At 42.5% G+C, this 17,738-nt stretch overlaps 1 protein-coding gene across 1 annotated transcript in view; it reads left to right on the forward strand.

Annotated features, from left to right (window-relative positions):
* The window catches only part of nlrc3 (NLR family, CARD domain containing 3), a 28,315-nt gene extending 12,394 nt beyond the window's left edge, over positions 1-15,921 (forward strand). The window contains exons 5-14 of the mRNA XM_060840234.1: positions 2,441-2,524; positions 2,609-2,692; positions 5,542-5,625; positions 6,781-6,864; positions 8,220-8,303; positions 8,967-9,050; positions 9,482-9,565; positions 11,268-11,351; positions 13,211-13,294; positions 15,837-15,921. Coding sequence (XP_060696217.1) covers positions 2,441-2,524; positions 2,609-2,692; positions 5,542-5,625; positions 6,781-6,864; positions 8,220-8,303; positions 8,967-9,050; positions 9,482-9,565; positions 11,268-11,351; positions 13,211-13,294; positions 15,837-15,921 — 841 coding nt within the window. The remainder of the gene's footprint in view (positions 1-2,440; positions 2,525-2,608; positions 2,693-5,541; positions 5,626-6,780; positions 6,865-8,219; positions 8,304-8,966; positions 9,051-9,481; positions 9,566-11,267; positions 11,352-13,210; positions 13,295-15,836) is intronic.
* The last annotated feature ends 1,817 nt before the right edge of the window (positions 15,922-17,738 follow it).

Here is a 17,738-nt window from a genome sequence, read left to right on the forward strand (position 1 = left end):
GTATTCCTTATTCCAGCCTTAGCCTCTTTCCTGCATTTGAGATACTCTTCCTGATTTCTACGGCTATTGTTCCGGTATGCATCGCATGTCCCTAGTAACTTCCTTATTTTCTCATCAATATTCTTAGTCGTCCATGGTATTCCAACTTTGAATATACCATATTTATTTCTTATGGGTCGTGGTTGCACCTTATTTATCTTTCTTTTGAAATTTGCCCATTTTTCATTCACTGTTTTATCCAGCAAAATGTGATTCCAACAGTTGTAAATTGCTCCAGTTCAACTATTACACCCCTAAAATCTGCCCTTTTCTAGTCTAGGATCTTAATCCTTGACTGATTTTTATCCTTTTTCATCTTAATATGTGACCTTTTATATTATGATTGCATTTTCTCAAATGCTCCCCCGCTCTGATGTTCTTCACATGGCCTGCCTCATTTCCTAGGACCAGATCTGTCACAGCTACCTCCCTGGTAGAACTGGAAGTATACTGTTCCAGAAAGTTCTCCTGCACATATTGCAGGAATTTTTCCCCTTCCATGCTCCACACTATACCTTTTTCCCATTCAATCCTAGGGTAATTGAAATTAACAACTATTACAACCCTACTTGTCCTGCAGGTATCCATAGTCTGCCTATTTGTGCTATCTTCTATTACCTCCCTGTCATTTTATATATTAATCTTTATTAAATGCTCCAAAAGGTCACCACTCCCTTTCTGTTTCTCACCTCCACCCATATAGGTTCTAATTCAGGAACTTTATCTCGTTCAAGGGCAATGATATTAACTTTGACCAAGATTGCTACACCTCCTCCACTTTTATCCATCCTGCTTCTACTAAAAGCCTTATAACTTGGGATGTTAAGTATCCAGTTCTCTTCTTGCTTGAGCCACATATCTGTCATTGCTACTACGCCAAATCCCCTTAGAACAATTTCTACTTCCAGTTCCCCAATTTTGTTCACAATACTCTGCACAAAATATATATAATTATATATATAAAATAGGCTCCTCTTAAGGGCTATCTTTTCATTTTTTACTTTGAGGGTATACTCTTTCATTCTTACAAACACCTTTATTAGGTGATGCAGCAGGTTTTATTAATAATCTCAAACCCATTAAATTTAAAACTGTGGCTGGAAAAATGGGATAGGGAAAGTTTTTGCACTTTGAGACCAGCTTTGGGAAGATGGGTGCTATACAGGCCACAAGGTTTGCCCCTGAATGGTGCAGAGACTGAGGTCTTTGCAGGAATTTTTGCTAGAGCTACTGGGAGGGTTTAAGTGAGCTTGGCAGAAATGTGGGAAAGAGAAAATATCAGAGGGGAATCAAGGATGGGAAAGAATAAATAGTACTAAAGCAGATGATAGAAATGTGATCGATTGGATTTCAGTGAGGGACTAGAGTGGTGCTGGAAAAGCACAGCAGTTCAGGCAACATCCGAGGAGCAGGAAAATCTACGTTTTGGGCAAAAGCCCTTCATCAGGAATAGAGGCAAAGAGTGCCTGCAGGCTGGGAGTGTGAGGAAATTGGGACTGGGCTGGGCAGGCAGGAGGATAGATCTTGACTAGTAGTTTAAAGGTGTGAGTCTGAACTGGAAGGGCGGTGGGAATTGCAGTAGGTGTTGGGACTGGATGGGAGAGCAGGAGGGATATGGACGGTTGTAGGCACCCTGCAGGCACTCTGCCTCTATTCCTGATGAAGGGCTTTTGCCTGAAACGTCGATTTTCCTGCTCCTCGGATGCTGCCTGAACCGCTGAGCTTTTCCAGCACCATTCTAGTCTAGAACCTGGTTTCTAGCATCTACAGCCCTCGTTTTTACCCTTTCAGTGAGGGACAATGTAAAGAAGTCTAATCAGGGTTACTATGTACGTTTGTAAATCTGCAGAGTGTAGTAAATAAGATTGGTGAGTCGCAGGTGCAGATGTAGATTGCCAAGTGGAGATGTAATATTGTGCCCTTGCACCCTGCCTGTCTGTTTTTTACCTTTGTAACTTCTCCCTTCTCCACATTGCAGCCTCTTTCCTTGTCCTTGTAGCCATACTCACTCTCTGATCCCTCTTATATCTCTATCTCTCACTCCCTCACCCTCCCCTGCATTGTTCTTGTCTCTACCATCGTTTGTGGTTTATCCAATCTCTTCCTGCTTCTTTGTAGCTTTTCTGTACCCCTCTTCTCCCTTGTGGCCTGCCAGAGCAGAGGGGCCAGGGCTGGGAGTGTAAAGAAATTGGGACTGGGCTTGGCAGGCAGGAGGATAGGCCTTGACTAGTAGTTTAAAGGTGTGAGTCTGAACTGGAAGGGCAGTGGGAATTGCAGTAGGTGTTGGGACTGATGGGAGAGCAGGAGGGATATGGAAGATTGCAGCCAGTTGCTTAAATTTATACAGATGACGATTGTTGTTACGTTTTTCTTGATTTTTGATGTTATTTGTTTTGAGCAGTTTAGCTGAAAACCTAATTGGCAATAAAGGAGCTAAAGCAATTGCTCAGTCACTGATGGTGAACAGGACTCTGGCTGCATTAGAGTGAGTATTTTCACTGTGTGCTATTCCTAATACTTTCCTTCATGCACCTTCATCATTTTGCAACTGTTTGTTATTTCCCAACAGCCTTAGGAGCAATTCGATTGGTCCCAAAGGAGCCAAAGCATTGGCTAATGCCTTGAAGATAAACCAGGGTTTGGTCTCATTGAAGTAAGTGATTACATAGAATTCATGACACAGTAACAGGCAATTCTGTACAGCCTGCCCAGCTGATACTGAATTTCAGCTTCTTCCCATCCTTCCTCCTCTTAACCTATTGGTCTATCCTTCTATTTCTTTCATGTGTGTGTCAAATTTCCCCTTACATGCAGCTACAATGTTTACCTCAATCACTCCCCATGGTAGTGAGTTCTACATGGAACATAGAATAGTATAGTGGAGTACAGACTCTTCAGCTCTCGATGTTGTGCCGACCTTTCATCCTATTCTATGGTCAAACTAATTTACATACCCTTCATTTTATTATCATCAATGTGCCTATTCACTTTTTGATGAAAGAAATTTCTTTTGAATTGCCTTCTTGATTTTGTGGTGACTATTCAGTGGCCCTTAACTACTTTTGCTCTGCGCTATAATCACGGAGGCATTCACTGTAAGTAAAATTGACCCTCTCTGGGTGTGGCAAGACATGAAGGTAAGTGGACAAGTTGTGCCAGGAGAGGTATTCACCAACTTGTTGTCACTTCATCAATTACATACTGTACAAGAAGGTCCTTTGGGATCTTTCTCAACTCATCAGCAATTCAAGTCTTTAAGTTATAAATTGCTGGTCATTTGAGAGCCTTAACACACCACTAGCTGGACTACTTCCCATCCTGAGAAAAGTGGCTCATTTCCTGTATCGGAAACAAAAGTAATCTGCCAAGTAGGAACAAATTATTGCAGATACTGGAATCTGTACTGAAAACAACAAATGCTGGGGATCACAATGGATCAGACAGCATCCATGGAGAGAGAGCAAGCTAATGTTTTGAGTCTAGATGACTCTTGATCAGAGCTGAGGTAGTCTGCCTACAGTACTGGGTTTCTCCATCTGGGGCATTCATGAGCTGGATAGGACACAAAGTGGGTACCTGCTGAAAGCCATCCCACTACCCCCTTGTGTCAGATCTCCTCTCACAACGATTCCCCTCTGTGACAGCCAAAGGAAAAGATTTATCTTCTCACTGTTGGATTCCTTAAACACTAGGCCTCAGACAGTTTTTAGGCTCCAGAAGTTGCAGGTCTCTGATTGTCTGGCAAGATAGGAATGTACTGTTTTAGTCTATGATTGGCTGAGAAACGCACTGGTAACTCTTAGCAAGCTGATTGGAACATGAACTGATGAGCTATTTTGGTAGTGGGGGCAGTTAGTCAGTTGCTGTTGAACACACCTATTCCAACACCTAGGTTGTGATTTTCCCATTTGTAGTCTGTGTCCACTTGGTTTTCCAATAATTTTTAACAACTTGTGACTACTCCAATCTTCTCGTTACAAGAGAAAAGAGACTTAGCCAGCTCATATTTCCTGATAGGTGTGTGGCATCATCTAAGCAAATCTTTCTTTGTGCTCTCTCTTACCTTTTCAACAGACACATGAAAACACAAAAACAAAGGAACAATCATGTGAATCCTACTGTCTCATAATTGAGGAGAGAAATTCTTGAAAATTAAGTTGTGTACAAAAATCAAAAGTTGCTTTTTATTTCAAATACAAAGCCAATGTTAATCTACTTATAATCCTCATTATTGGCTATTTCATTTCTAAAATTATGAAATATTTTGATAGAAGAGATGCTATTGAATGCTGAGCCCTGAGGTACTGAGTTGGCTGAAGTAAGGATGAATGAGATAAAAGGAGCAAGTTATCTGACTATGACTGCTATTGTTATGACATTGGAGTGTTCACTGAGTCTGAGAGCCAAGGGCAGAGCTGGTCAAAAGGGACAACAGAGATTGTGCAATAGTTGTTGGCGTCTGTGTTGTGTTGAAAGAGCCTAGTTAGGTTTAGGATCTCTTCCTCCATGAAATGATCAGCAATGTTTGAATTTTCCATCTCAAATGCCCCACTACTGAAAAACTAGTGTTAATCCAACAATCTGGTAGAATCTAGGACATAGCCACCATTAAAGGTGTACCTGTGTTTTGCCATTGAGCAAAAATGAATTAATTCATTTGTGTTAACCTGCCGAATAGTTTCTTTTCGGTCAACATTTTGCTTGCTGCCTTCTGTGGCTTAGATTGGGAAGCTTCTCCCACTGTGGACCTTCTGTTGCAGTGTCTGTTTGGCTGGACAATTTTTGAACACATCTTTAACTACAGTGTTGACTAGCCTGAAAGTGGCATACTTCTTTAGGTCTCCTCAAGGAGTTTTCTTGGGCACTGCTTCAAATGTTCCTACCTTCAGTTGGGACAACCAGGAGTTTAACTGACTGATAGTTACTCTACTATTGCCATCATGTTGTGAAATCAGACTGAGGTTGTGGAGAGAGGCAGGTTTGTCCTCTTGCTGTTGAGCAACAACTATTAATTATTTACACATGTACATAAGTGGCTAGGAGAGAACGTGCTTGGAATCTTACATATACAGTCTAGTTCAATGCAATAAGGGCTGTCAATTAGTAAGAGATTTGAATGGAAGAGCAGGCTTGGAATTTTATAATATCACGTGATTTAGATAATTTGTTCAGAAAACAAGAAGGTTTTAGTTCCAAATTACTAATTGGAATCCTTGTTATGAAAGGAACTGACTTTATTTTTATTTTTTATTTAGCCACTCACGTAATATAGACTTCAAAAGTACTGCATTTCATGTAAAATGATTTGAGATTTTCAATAGTTGTCAAACCCATGCATAGATACAAGTCTTTTAATTTGTTTAACCACTGGAACATGTGACAGGATTTTTGATGTTTTAGATTAAAATGAGGCTGTTTAGTCTGTTCCTGTTGCTCTATTGCCCTTGATGATAGGTGACTGATTTTTTTGCTGCTCCAACATTTTATTTTACTTTCCTGCAGTCTTCAGAATAATTTTGTGGCTGAAGATGGGGCAAAGTTCACCGCAGAGACTCTTCATGTGAATCGCAAACTAACTGTATTAAAGTAAGCCTTGACCAGCTCTCTGAATCATTGTTCCCAATTTTGTGTTTACCCACTAGAGGCCCTGTCTGGTGAATCTGCTTATGTGGTCAAAGTGAAATAGGCTCCATAATCTGGAGAGTGCAGTTTTTTCCCCTGTAATATCCAGCAAAGATCAGGTGGAGGTTAAGATTTTGGGCATATGTACAGTTCAGCCCCATTACTTAAACTAAGAATCTGTGAATTGCTTGGTATTCTCATGCCTCATTGAGGGCTTAAAGGTCATTGAATATTTCTAAGGCAGAGTTAGATAGATAGATAGATAGATAGATAGATTCATGACCAATAAATTTGTTAAAGATAACTGGGGTTAGACTAGAAAGTTAAGTTGAGGCCATGTCAGATTAGACTAGACTCCCTACAGTGTGGAAACAGGCTCTTCGGCCCAACAAGTTCACACCAACCCTCTGAAGAGTAACCCACCCAGACCCATTTCCCACTGACTAATGCACCTAACATTATGGACAATTTAGCATGGTAAATTCACCTGACCTGCACATCTTTGTGATTGTGGGAGGAAACCCATTAGACACAGGGAGAATGTGCAAACTCCACACATACAGTTGCCCAAGGCTGGTATCAAACCTGTGTTCCTAGCACTGTGAGGCAGCAGTGCTAACCACTGAGCCATTGTGCAAATTATAACAAATGAGAGAGCAGCTTAAAGGATCAAAAGACCTACTCGAGCTCCAAATTTGAATGTTCATAGTGACTGGACAGTTGACAAACACAACTGTATCAAGAATGTAGAATGAACCCAGAAAGAATGATCTGTCTGTATACTGACAGTAGTTAGAATAGATTGACCCTAAGCAATTATAAAAATTACTTACTGAGTAAATATCTAACCTTACAGGCCAGCTTATATCACAGCCTACCCTGTGCCACATTGAGGAGTGTAAAGGTATTAGTGGGCTTCAGTTCCCAATACAGGGAGGGAGAAAGTTAGCCACAGTTTCTTCTCTTACTTCTCTCCAATTAGCAAACAGTATTTGTGAAACTTATTGGAAGGTTTGCAGGTAGGTGAAGGTAGGGCTGGATTGGGTTTAAATATGAAGTTAGCAGGTGCTGTTTCCTTTGTTTCACACAATTAACCCAGATTCCTTTATTTCATTGCAGCCTTCAAAAGAATTCCATTGGCCATGAAGGTGCCAAGCGGATTGCAAGTGCCTTAAAGCATAATGGGATCTTAAAGGAACTCATGTAAGTCCCAGCTCCCAGTTCTCTCATAGACTTTGGGTATTGGGTAATAGAAAGGTGGAAGCTTAAACGTAGCCACCATTTTTTTCTTATGGAGCACAATGCCAGCAAGGAGATCACAAGAGTTACACATTTACCAAAGCCCATTAAATATCAGCCTATTAAGCATCTCATCCCACTGTTGTCCCTCCTGCCCCATTAATACTTATCACACAGTTCCCTCTATGGTGACTGTCATGACCCCAAAAGTGCTTTGGATATGTTTCACTTGTAATTCCAAAATCTGGTTAGAAATGGCTGCAAATATAATTTAAGGGGTTGTCTGGTGAAAGAGAAACACATGAAATGTCACACCTAAAAATGCAAAGAAACCTCAAACAACCCTTCAAAGGGGGAATGGGACACGTCAAAACAGACTGACTGTGAATGCTGCCTATAATGATAATCAGGGGCTGATGGTCCCTTGCTGTGCAGATTATGTTCTAAATTGCAGCCACACTTAGTGTTTTTCCCTTTGAAGAAGTACAGGCATTAAAGAGCCAGTTTCAGCTCTACTGAAATTTGTTGCATGATTCTCATGTATACCTTTGGGCTAAGTTCAAACATTAGCATGTTGTAAAGATCACGGTCAAATAATATTATCTAGTCACCCCTGTGTTGCAGGTAAAGGGGCTCTCCTACACTAAATGCTAGGAGCCAGCTAGTTAGCTAGCAAGTGAAACAAAAGAAATGAGGACAATAAAAATACTCTTTCTTGCCCTGAATGTTGGAATTTAGTCAAGAACAACAGAATTAGAGCTAGAGGAATTGGAACAATAAAATTTCAGCTAACCTGTTGAATTAAGAATCTTGAAATCAACTGTTCAACCATCAGTGTCAGTATTACTGGTAACTTCTACTGCAACAGCTGTAATGTTCAACTTTCTGCCTTTTGCAAACACTTATACACATTATAAATTCAGATATCCGATATGTGTTGTTCTTAACTTTGTTTCTTTTTGGATCCACCTCTTATTTCTAACCTGTGTATATGTAGATGGAATTATTAATTCTTCTTATATTTCATAAATAAGGTACTCACTGTTTGTTAATTCTATTTTATTTTAATTTAATTTAGATTAACTCATTTTAAGTTAGTATGGGTCTGGGAGAAAGGTATCCACAAGGGAAGGGATCTATTTTTAAATTAATCACATTTCATCCAACTGGGGTAGTGGGTGAATAAAGAAGGACAGCAAGTTCATCCCTCCTCATCCTGAAGTTTAATTATTTGAGGTATTCTATGTGGAACTATAACAAATTGGGGAACCTCGGCTGTGGCCTGGGCATAATGTGATGAGAATTGCCTTCTTTTCCAGCTTGTCCAGCAACTGTGTAGGTGATATTGGAGCTACTGCCATAGCTGAAGCCTTGAAAGTGAACAGAAGCCTAACAACACTCAAGTAAGTTTCTATCTCTGTCTAAACCATCAGCAAATCTCTTAACACCCCACCAGTTCTTCAGCGCAGATTGTTTATCACAGGACATTGTTTCAAGAATAGTCATAGAATAACATATAGACTGAGGGGGAAAATTACCTCTCCTACCCTGCTTTGGGTTCTGTAAAAGGCACAAGTGTAGATTAAGTATTCTTTACCTCTTTGGGCTCAGAGTAACAATGTTTGTTGAAGTGAGATATAACCAGGCAATAGTCACAATATTGCTGCAGGATAGTCTCTAATGACAGCTGGGGTCAATGCTCATAATTACATTGGGCATGATCCAAAATGTAACCACCAGAGTTACAGTCCATGGATTTCATGGTCAACTTTTCCCAACACATTTCCTAACTATGCATTAAGATCAAGTCTGTCCAGCAGTAGCTCCAATATTATCTGGAGTGTCTCTTCTAACTCCGCTGCCAAACTCGTGAAAAGGTTTGTTGTAGAAAAGATGATTCTCTTGTCTTTTCTAAAGGCACTCTATCTATTATCTGAATGAGAATGCAATTGAAGTTTTGCATACTGTGAACATTAACTACAAATATGTTAACTGATTTCTGCCTGGTGCTGATTACTCAAAATTCTTCCTTCACACGATGACTGATGTAATTTTCTTTTCTGCAGCCTCCAGAGTAATTCCATAAGTAACAATGGTGCCACTGCCCTTACTGCAGCTCTCAAACTGAATGAAGGCCTCATCAACCTGAAGTGAGACACCATACTTCAACCCTTGATCTCTTGGAGGTGACCAGATATTGGACACCAGACTTTCATTGTTTCGGTGTGAATGGATTTGGGCTTTGGGTGACACAAATTTGGGTGATATATATTTATGTAATGATATATAGTTGTAATTCACATTCATAACATTAGCATACTAATGCGACAGGGTGATTAAGTAAGAATGTGGTTAGGCAACAGAGAATTATGGATACAGGTTCCACTTCATTAGTGATATTTTTTCATTCTGTTTGTAGATACCCCCCCCCCCACCAAGTTGCACCTTTTAGATAGTTCCTATTGCTTTAATGTTATCTGTTTTGCTGCTTCTTCATTATGTTAATTGACAGCTGTATTATTAACTGCTTAGGAACACCAGAATAAGTTCCGATTTTATTACATTGTGTTTCCATTTCTAGCCTTCGAGAAAATTCCATTGGTCTTAATGGTGCAATGGAAATTGCGAATGCACTACGTGTGAACAAGGTGCTTAGGTCCTTGGAGTAAGTCTAACACATTAAAATAACTTATTTACTTCAAAGAGCCTTAAGCAATTTTTAAGGGTTTTACCATGTGTTAATAGAATGAGGTCCCGTTAATTCTACTATTTAGAAGTACCTCTCTGCTTAGAAAGAACTATGAATTTGTATCTTAAAGCATTGATTCCTTCAGAATCCTTCATATGCAGAGTCACCCTCTGATGCAACATCTACAAAGATTATCATAGATAATTTTTATAGAGTAAAGTACTGTGGATGCTGAAAATCTGAAATAAAAAAAAACAGAAACTGTTGGAAATATTCAGCAGATAGAAAAAGACAAAGTAAAGTTCTGAAGTGTCTGTTGCTGAATTCAATATTTTAAAATTCCATGTTTGCGGACACCGAGGCGCTTGCACAGTATGCTCTTGGGACATACTTGCACATGTGCTAGTGAATGAGATTATTTAAGTGGTTCAGTGGTGTGCCTATTTCTGCTGGAGCATGGACCCGGGGTGGAGGAGGGTGAAATTAGACTTGGGGGGCGGGGGGGAGGAGGAGAACTCCCAGATGTCTGATTTTTTCCCCCCCATGTCACATCTTTGTCCACCCCATTTTCTGAACCCACCTAGATTGATCCCGGAAGTCTTTTCTGCTGTGCACTTTGCACATGACACAAACATATAGAGTTAGCATGCTACTGCAGTTGCAGTGTCAGCGAATGCTGTGCATAACACAATGACATAGTAGGTCTGGAATTGTGTGCATGTACATTTCCAAGTGAATATTCGGAAGCAGTTGTGGTGTCAGCAAACCCTGCCATTTTAAAATACTGATTTACAACTATTCACTACATTTAACTTGCCTTGATCTCTTATATAAACAAGCATTGGAATTTATTGCCTCACTTCAAAAAGTCTATAATCAGAGATACCCCACTGTGATAATGAAAGATTGTACAATCAATCATGGAGCAGTGATCTTGTAATGATAAATTCTAGCCTTATGTCAATAGACAAAGTGAAATAGCAAGCAATGCTTTTGAACAGTCCAATTTTAAAAAAAAATTTAAATAGCAAAAGTTTTAAATGCCCTAAATACTTGAGTGCTCACTTTGACCAGTTTAGATTGATAGATCCCTTTAACAGTTCATCCTACAGCTGCATTGGCAGATTAAATTAGATTATGCACCTTTTACATATATTCACGGCTACCTTTTTAATATCCTAAAGGACACCTTACCTCTCTTCCAAAGGTATCCTGGGATCATATCCAAACAGTATCTTCCATATCTAAGCTATGCCGCGAGGTTTACTGCAAAGTTTACAAATACCGCAGCTCTGGTTTCCCACTATGTTGTATTTCCCACTCTTGGCTAACCAAAACCAGACAAACTGGTGACAGCTGTTGTTTTGTATTAGCAGCTGCTGCCATGGATCATGGATGTGTGATTTTTTAACTTACCCCCATTGTCCCACCCTGGTGAAATTGGTTTAGGCTGTGTTGGTTAGGAGCTGGTGTTCCAAATTTCAGTTTCTGCCACAGCTTCAAGGAGCTTTTCCATTGTCCTAAAACTTCAAGCGAACATTTTGCATCAAAGCACTTTTGTGAGAATGTCCTTTAATTCACCTCACTGCTAGATTGCACTGTTCCACCTGTAGAATTCATTCATGTAGATAGTGTTTCGAGTGTAAGGGCTGCTGACTACTCTGTCTGTTGTTCTCAGTTTAACAGCAAACTTGTTACATGATGAGGGAACAGCAGCAATCGCTTCAGCTATCCGAGAGAATCAAACTCTCACATCTCTGCAGTAAGTACAATGAAGACTGTTCTATTTTTGTAATATTTCTGTCTCATTCTTTCCATCTGCATTGTATCACACTCTGTCCTAATCTCATAGTTTGAGACTGAAGCATATGCATAGGGGAAACTTTACTTCTGACCAGTGTTAAAACCAGTCCAACTAAGGAAGAGAGGTATACAAGGGAACAATAAACACATAATAGTGAAATAATAGTGTTAAGGTTTAGCATGAAACTGAATTTTCAATAACTGGAAGTGTGTGGAGTGAGTATGTGTTTAAAGGATTGTGTGTATGTAGAACAAAATTATTTAATTTTGAACTGCTTGTTTTCTCCAGCTCCCATATGGCCTTCTTCTTCACCTGTTAACAAGCAGACAGAGTGCCACCTTCACAAAAGGCAGCTTCCCACACTTTTTAGTGTTGACAAGATTTGGAGATGCCGGTGTTGCACTGGGGTGTACAAAGTTAAAAATCACACAACACCAGGTTATACTCCAACAGGTTTAATTGGAAGCACACTAGCTTTCGGAGCGACGCTCCTTCATTATCATCTGATGACGGAGCGTCGCTCCGAAAGCTAGTGTGCTTCCAATTAAACCTGTTGGACTATAACCTGGTGCTGTGATTTTGAACTTAGTATTGACAAAGCAGCCACTGGCTCGTGGCCCCAAGCTTTTGAACTACAGTTCCCACATTGCCAGCGCTTACTTAACTAGCTCTTCATTGCTTCTCTAATCACAGAATCTTTATTTCTGAATTTGTTATTGATAGATTTACTGGTTAGCTCATCTGCAGGAAGATTAGGAGAGAAAAACCCTTTGATTGGACAAGCAGCTGTCTTCACCATTTGTTCTATTTATGGGGAGACCCTTCTCTGATTGGTCAGTCCCATCAGTGAATTTTCCCAGGAGTTTTGGGGATTCCAGGAGTGAATACACCTGTCACTCCCATGTATTTTGAGTATTGATGTGGAATGTGTGTTAATGACATTGAAACAGTGAAGGGAATGTGTTAAGAACAGAATTAATGTGTTAACAATGGAATGAGTGGACATGAATAGGGCAGTACAGTGCTTCAGTGGTTGGAATGGCTGCCTTACAGAACCAGGGACCTGTGTTTGATTCCACCCTCAGCCAGTTGTCTTTGTGGAGTTTGCATGTTCTCCCTGTGTCTGTGTGATTTTCCTCTGGCCATTCCAGATTCCACCCACAGTTCAAAGATATGCAGATTAGGTGGATTGCCCATAGTGCGCAGGGATGTGTAGTTAAGGTGTATTAGTCTTGTGAAATGCAGGATTACAGAGAATAAGGGTAAAGGGGTTGCTACTAGAAGGATCAGTTTGGACTCAATGGGTCGACCAACCTGCTTCTGCACTTTAGGGATTGTATGATTCTAGGAGTCTGTGAATGAAGGGTGTGTGTTATGGGTTCAATGAATAAAACTTTAATTGAATGCAAGATCTGATCATAGCATCAGCCATACTAATTGTGTGGCTAAGTTTAGAGTCATAGAGTCATAGAGATGTACAGCATGGAAACAGACCCTTCGGTTCAACTTGTCCATGCCGACCAGATATCCCAACCCAATCTAGTCCCACCTGCCAGCAACCTTGAGAAGCAAATATAAAATACTGACTTTAGGCTTGAAATTGATTTGAGTAAGAGGTCACATTTACTCAAAACAAACTTGGTGTTCTACCTCCCCTGTGATGGTTGTAAAGGTAAAGAGATAATAAGTTTAAGATAAATTGTTCTGTCCTGATCTCTGTACCACTATTTAAAGTACATTTGTGAAATTGCTGCAGAATATATATGTGAAGGGTGGTGGATATTCACCATTTAAAATCTGTCCATGTTCTCTTTCAGTCTTCAGTGGAACTTCATCAGTTCAGATGCTGCAAAAGCTTTAGCTCAAGCACTACAGTCCAATCACAGCATCACCAGCCTTGAGTAAGTCTCTGATTCTCTTATTTGCTCCCAGCTACATCCAGAGTCACAGGTGAATCCTAAAATACATACCCCACACGGCCTCTATTTCTAGGTCTCAATTGTCAATGATCTTCTGAGCCATGTAACCTTACCATTCAGCCAGTGGATAAAGGGGGCGCAGTGGTAGTCTGGCGCACTGACCTCTACACCACTGAAGCCAAACGCCAACTCGAGGACACCTCTTCCTACTGTCCCTTCAACCATGACCCCATCCCCCCATCACCAAACCATCATCTCCCGACCATACAGAACCTCATCACCTCAGGAGATCTCCCACCCACAGCTTCCAACCTCATAATCCGGGAACCCCGCACTGCCCGGTTCTACCTCCTTCCCAAGATCCACAAGCCTGACCACCCTGGCCGAACCATTGTCTCAGTATGTCCTGCCCCACTGAACTCCTCTCTACCTACCTCGACACTGTCCTATCCCCCCCAGTCCAGGAACTCCCCAAATACGTTCGAGACACCACCCATGCCCTCCACCTCCTCCAGGACTTCAGTTTCCCCGGCCCCCAACGCCTCATCTTCACCATGGATATCCAATCCCTCTACACCTCCATCCACCATGACCACGGCCTCCAAGCCCTCCATTTTTTCCTCTCCAAACGTCCCCAACAGTACCCTTCCACCGACACTCTCATTCGTCTGGCCGAACTGGTCCTCACCCTTAACAATTTCTCCTTTGAATCCTCCCACTTCCTCCAGACCAAAGGGGTAGCCATGGGCACACGTATGGGCCCCAGCTATGCCTGTCTCTTTGTTGGCTACATAGAACAGTCGATCTTCCGTAATTACACCGGCACCACTCCCCACCTCTTCCTCCGCTACATTGATGACTGCATTGGCGTCACCTCGTGCTCTCGCGAGGAGGTTGAACAATTCATCAACTTCACCAACACATTCCACCCTGACCTTAAATTTACCTGGACCATCTCTGACACCTCCCTCCCCTTCCTGGATCTCTCCATCTCCATTAATGACGACCGACTTGACACTGACATTTTTTACAAAGCCACCGACTCCCACAGCTACCTGGATTACTCCTCTTCCCACCCTATCTCTTGCAAAAATGCCATCCCATATTCCCAATTCCTCCGCTTCCGCCGTATCTGCTCTCAGGAGGACCAGTTCCACCACAGAACACACCAGATGGCCTCCTTCTTTAGAGACTGCAATTTCCCTTCCCATGTGGTTAAAGATGCTCTCCAACGCATCTTGTCCACATCCCGCACCTCCGCCCTCAGACCCCTCCCAACCGTAACAAGGACAGAACGCTCCTGGTGCTCACCTTCCACCCTACAAACCTTCGCATAAACCAAATCATCTGCCGACATTTCCGCTATCTCCAAAAAGACCCCACCACCAGGGATATATTTCCCTCCCCACCCCTTTCCGCCTTCCACAAAGACCGTTCCCTCCGTGACTACCTGGTCAGGTCCATGCCCCCCTACAACTCACCCTCCCATCCTGGCATTTTCCCCTGCCACCGCAGGAATTGAGAAACCTGAGCCCACACCTCCTCCCTCACCCCTATCCAAGGTCCTAAAGGAGTCTTCCACATCCATCAAAGTTTTACCTGCACATCCACTAATATCATTTATTGTATCCGTTGCTCCCGATGCGGTCTCCTCTACATTGGGGAGACTGGGCGCCTCCTAGCAGAGCGCTTTAGGGAACATCTCCGAGACACCCGCACCAATCAACCGCACGCCCTGTGACCCAACATTTCAACTCCCCCTCCCACTCTGCCAAGGACATGGAGGTCCCCCTCCTTCACCGCCGCTCCCTCACCACCCGACGCCTGGAGGAAGAACGCCTCATCTTACGCCTTGGAACACTTCAACCCCAGGGCATCAATGTGGACTTCAACAGCTCCCTCATTTCCCCTTCCCCCACCTCACCCTAGTTCCAAACTTCCAGCTCAGCATTGTCCCCATGACTTGTCCGACCTGCCAACTCCTTTTCCACCTATCCATTCCACCCTCTCCTCCCTGATCTATCACCTTCACCCCCTCCCCCACTCACCCATTGTACTCTATGCTACTTTCTCCCCACCCCCACCCTCCCCTAATTCATCTCTCCACGCTTCAGTCTCTCTGCCTTTATTCCTGATGAAGGGCTTTTGCCTGAAACGTTGATTTTGCTGCTCGTTGGATGCTGCCTGAACTGCTGTGCTCTTCCAGCACCACTGATCCTGAATCTGGTTTCCAGCATCTGCAGTCATTGTTTTTAACTCTGCATTTCAGCCCATGTCTGCCTCTACCCTGTTGAAAGTCATTTCTGTGCTCTAGTCACTTCTACACTTGATGTTTCTAATGCTTGCTTGGGCTTCTTGTGCAAGGTGAGACTGCAGGTCAGTAAGACCATAAGACATAAGACATAGGAGTGGAAGTAAGGCCATAAGGATAAGTTGATGAGTAAGTGAGGCACTCTGACTAGAATTACCACCTATTTGCATTCCTGCTGATGTCCTCAACATTAATGTTTGGTCTTATTTCTAGCCTTCAGGAAAACAGCATTGGAGATGAAGGGATCATTGCTCTTTCAGCTGCACTCAAAAATAACTCCGTGCTGACCTCTTTGTAGTAAGTTGCTGTTACTTGTTCACTTCAGCTGTTGGGAAATAATGTCATTGAGTCATAGAGACGTACAGCATGGAAACAGACCCTTCTGTCCATGCTGACCAGATATCCCAACCCAATCTAGTCTCACCTGCCAGCGCCCAGCCCATATCCCTCCAAACGTCCCAATTCATATACCCATCCAAATGCCTCTTAAATGTTGCAATTGTGTCAGCCTCCACCACTTCCTCTGGCAGCTCATTCCATAAACATACCACTCTCTGCGTGAAAATGTTGCCCCTTAGGTCTCTTTTATATCTTTCCCCTCTCGGCCTAAACCTATGCCCTCTAGTTCTGGACTCCCCGACCCAGGGAAAAGACTTTATCTATTTACCCTATCTATGCCCCTCATAATTTTGTAAACCTCTATAAGGTCATCCCTCAGCCTCTGCTCTCCAGGGAAAACAGCCACAGCCAGTTCAGCCTCTCCCTGTAGCTCAAATCCTCCAACCCTGGTAACATCCTTGTAAATCTTTTCTGAACCCTTTCAAGTTTCACAACATCTTTCCGATGGGAAGGAGACCAGAATTGCACACAATATTCCAACAGTGGCCTAACCAATGTCCTGTACAGCTGCAACATGACCTTCCAACTCCTATACTCAATACTCTGACCAATAAAGGAAAGTATACCAAACGCCTTCTTCACTATCCTATCTACCTGTGACTCCACTTTCAAGGAGCTATGAACCTGCACTCCCTATGTTCAGCAACACTCCTTGTTCAATTTAAAATCAAAACTCCAATTAAATTAGAAAATCACAGTGAAGAGGATTCATGTGCATAGGGTACAGAGAGCAATCTCAGAATCAGTACAGAGCCAGCATGATTAAACTCACGGAATGGTGCTTATTCTTGGTAAATGGTACAAGATAAATTCAGAATTCCTAGGGGAGTCCTGTTGTAAGTGAATCTGTTTGGAGATGAGACTGCAACACTAGTGAAGATCTACTGATCTGCACTCTCTTTTGACCATAGTATGGCATAAGAATAAAAGAACGACTAGAGTAAGATTAGGGCCTGTCAAGGACAGTAGTTGGAAGTTGTGCGTAGAGTCTGAAGAGATAGGAGAGGTGCGAAATGAATATTTTTCATCAGTATTCACACAGGAAAAAGACAATGTTGTTGAGGAGAATACTGAGATACAGGCTATTAGACTAGATGGGACTGAGGTTCATAAGGAGGAGGTGTTAGCAATTCTGGAAAGTGAAAATAAATAATACCCCTGGACCAGATGGGCTTGATCCTAGGATTCTCTGGGAAGCCAGGGAGGAAATTACAGAGCCGTTGGCTTTATCACCATTGTCTACAGGAATAGTGCCAGAAGACTGAAGGATAACAAATGTCTGCAAATGTGTTGCTGGTCAAAGCACAGCAGGCCAGGCAGCATCTCAGGAATAGAGAATTCGACGTTTCGAGCATAAGCCCTTCATCAGGAATAAGAGAGAGAGAGCCAAGCAGGCTAAGATAAAAGGTAGGGAAGAGGGACTAGGGGGAGGGGCGATGGAGGTGGGATAGGTGGAAGGAGGTCAAGGTGAGGGTGATAGGCCGGAGTGGGGTGGGGGCGGAGAGGTCAGGAAGAGGATTGCAGGTTAGGAGGGCGGTGCTGAGTTGAGGGAACCGACTGAGACAAGGTGGGGGGAGGGGAAATGAGGAAGCTGGAGAAATCTGAATTCATACCTTGTGGTTGGAGGGTTCCCAGGCGGAAGATGAGGCGCTCCTCCTCCAGCCGTCGTGTAGTTGTGTTCTGCCGGTGGAGGAGTCCAAGGACCTGCATGTCCTC

The sequence above is a fragment of the Hemiscyllium ocellatum genome, chromosome 20 (assembly GCF_020745735.1).
Source record: "Hemiscyllium ocellatum isolate sHemOce1 chromosome 20, sHemOce1.pat.X.cur, whole genome shotgun sequence".
Lineage (NCBI taxonomy): Eukaryota > Metazoa > Chordata > Chondrichthyes > Orectolobiformes > Hemiscylliidae > Hemiscyllium > Hemiscyllium ocellatum.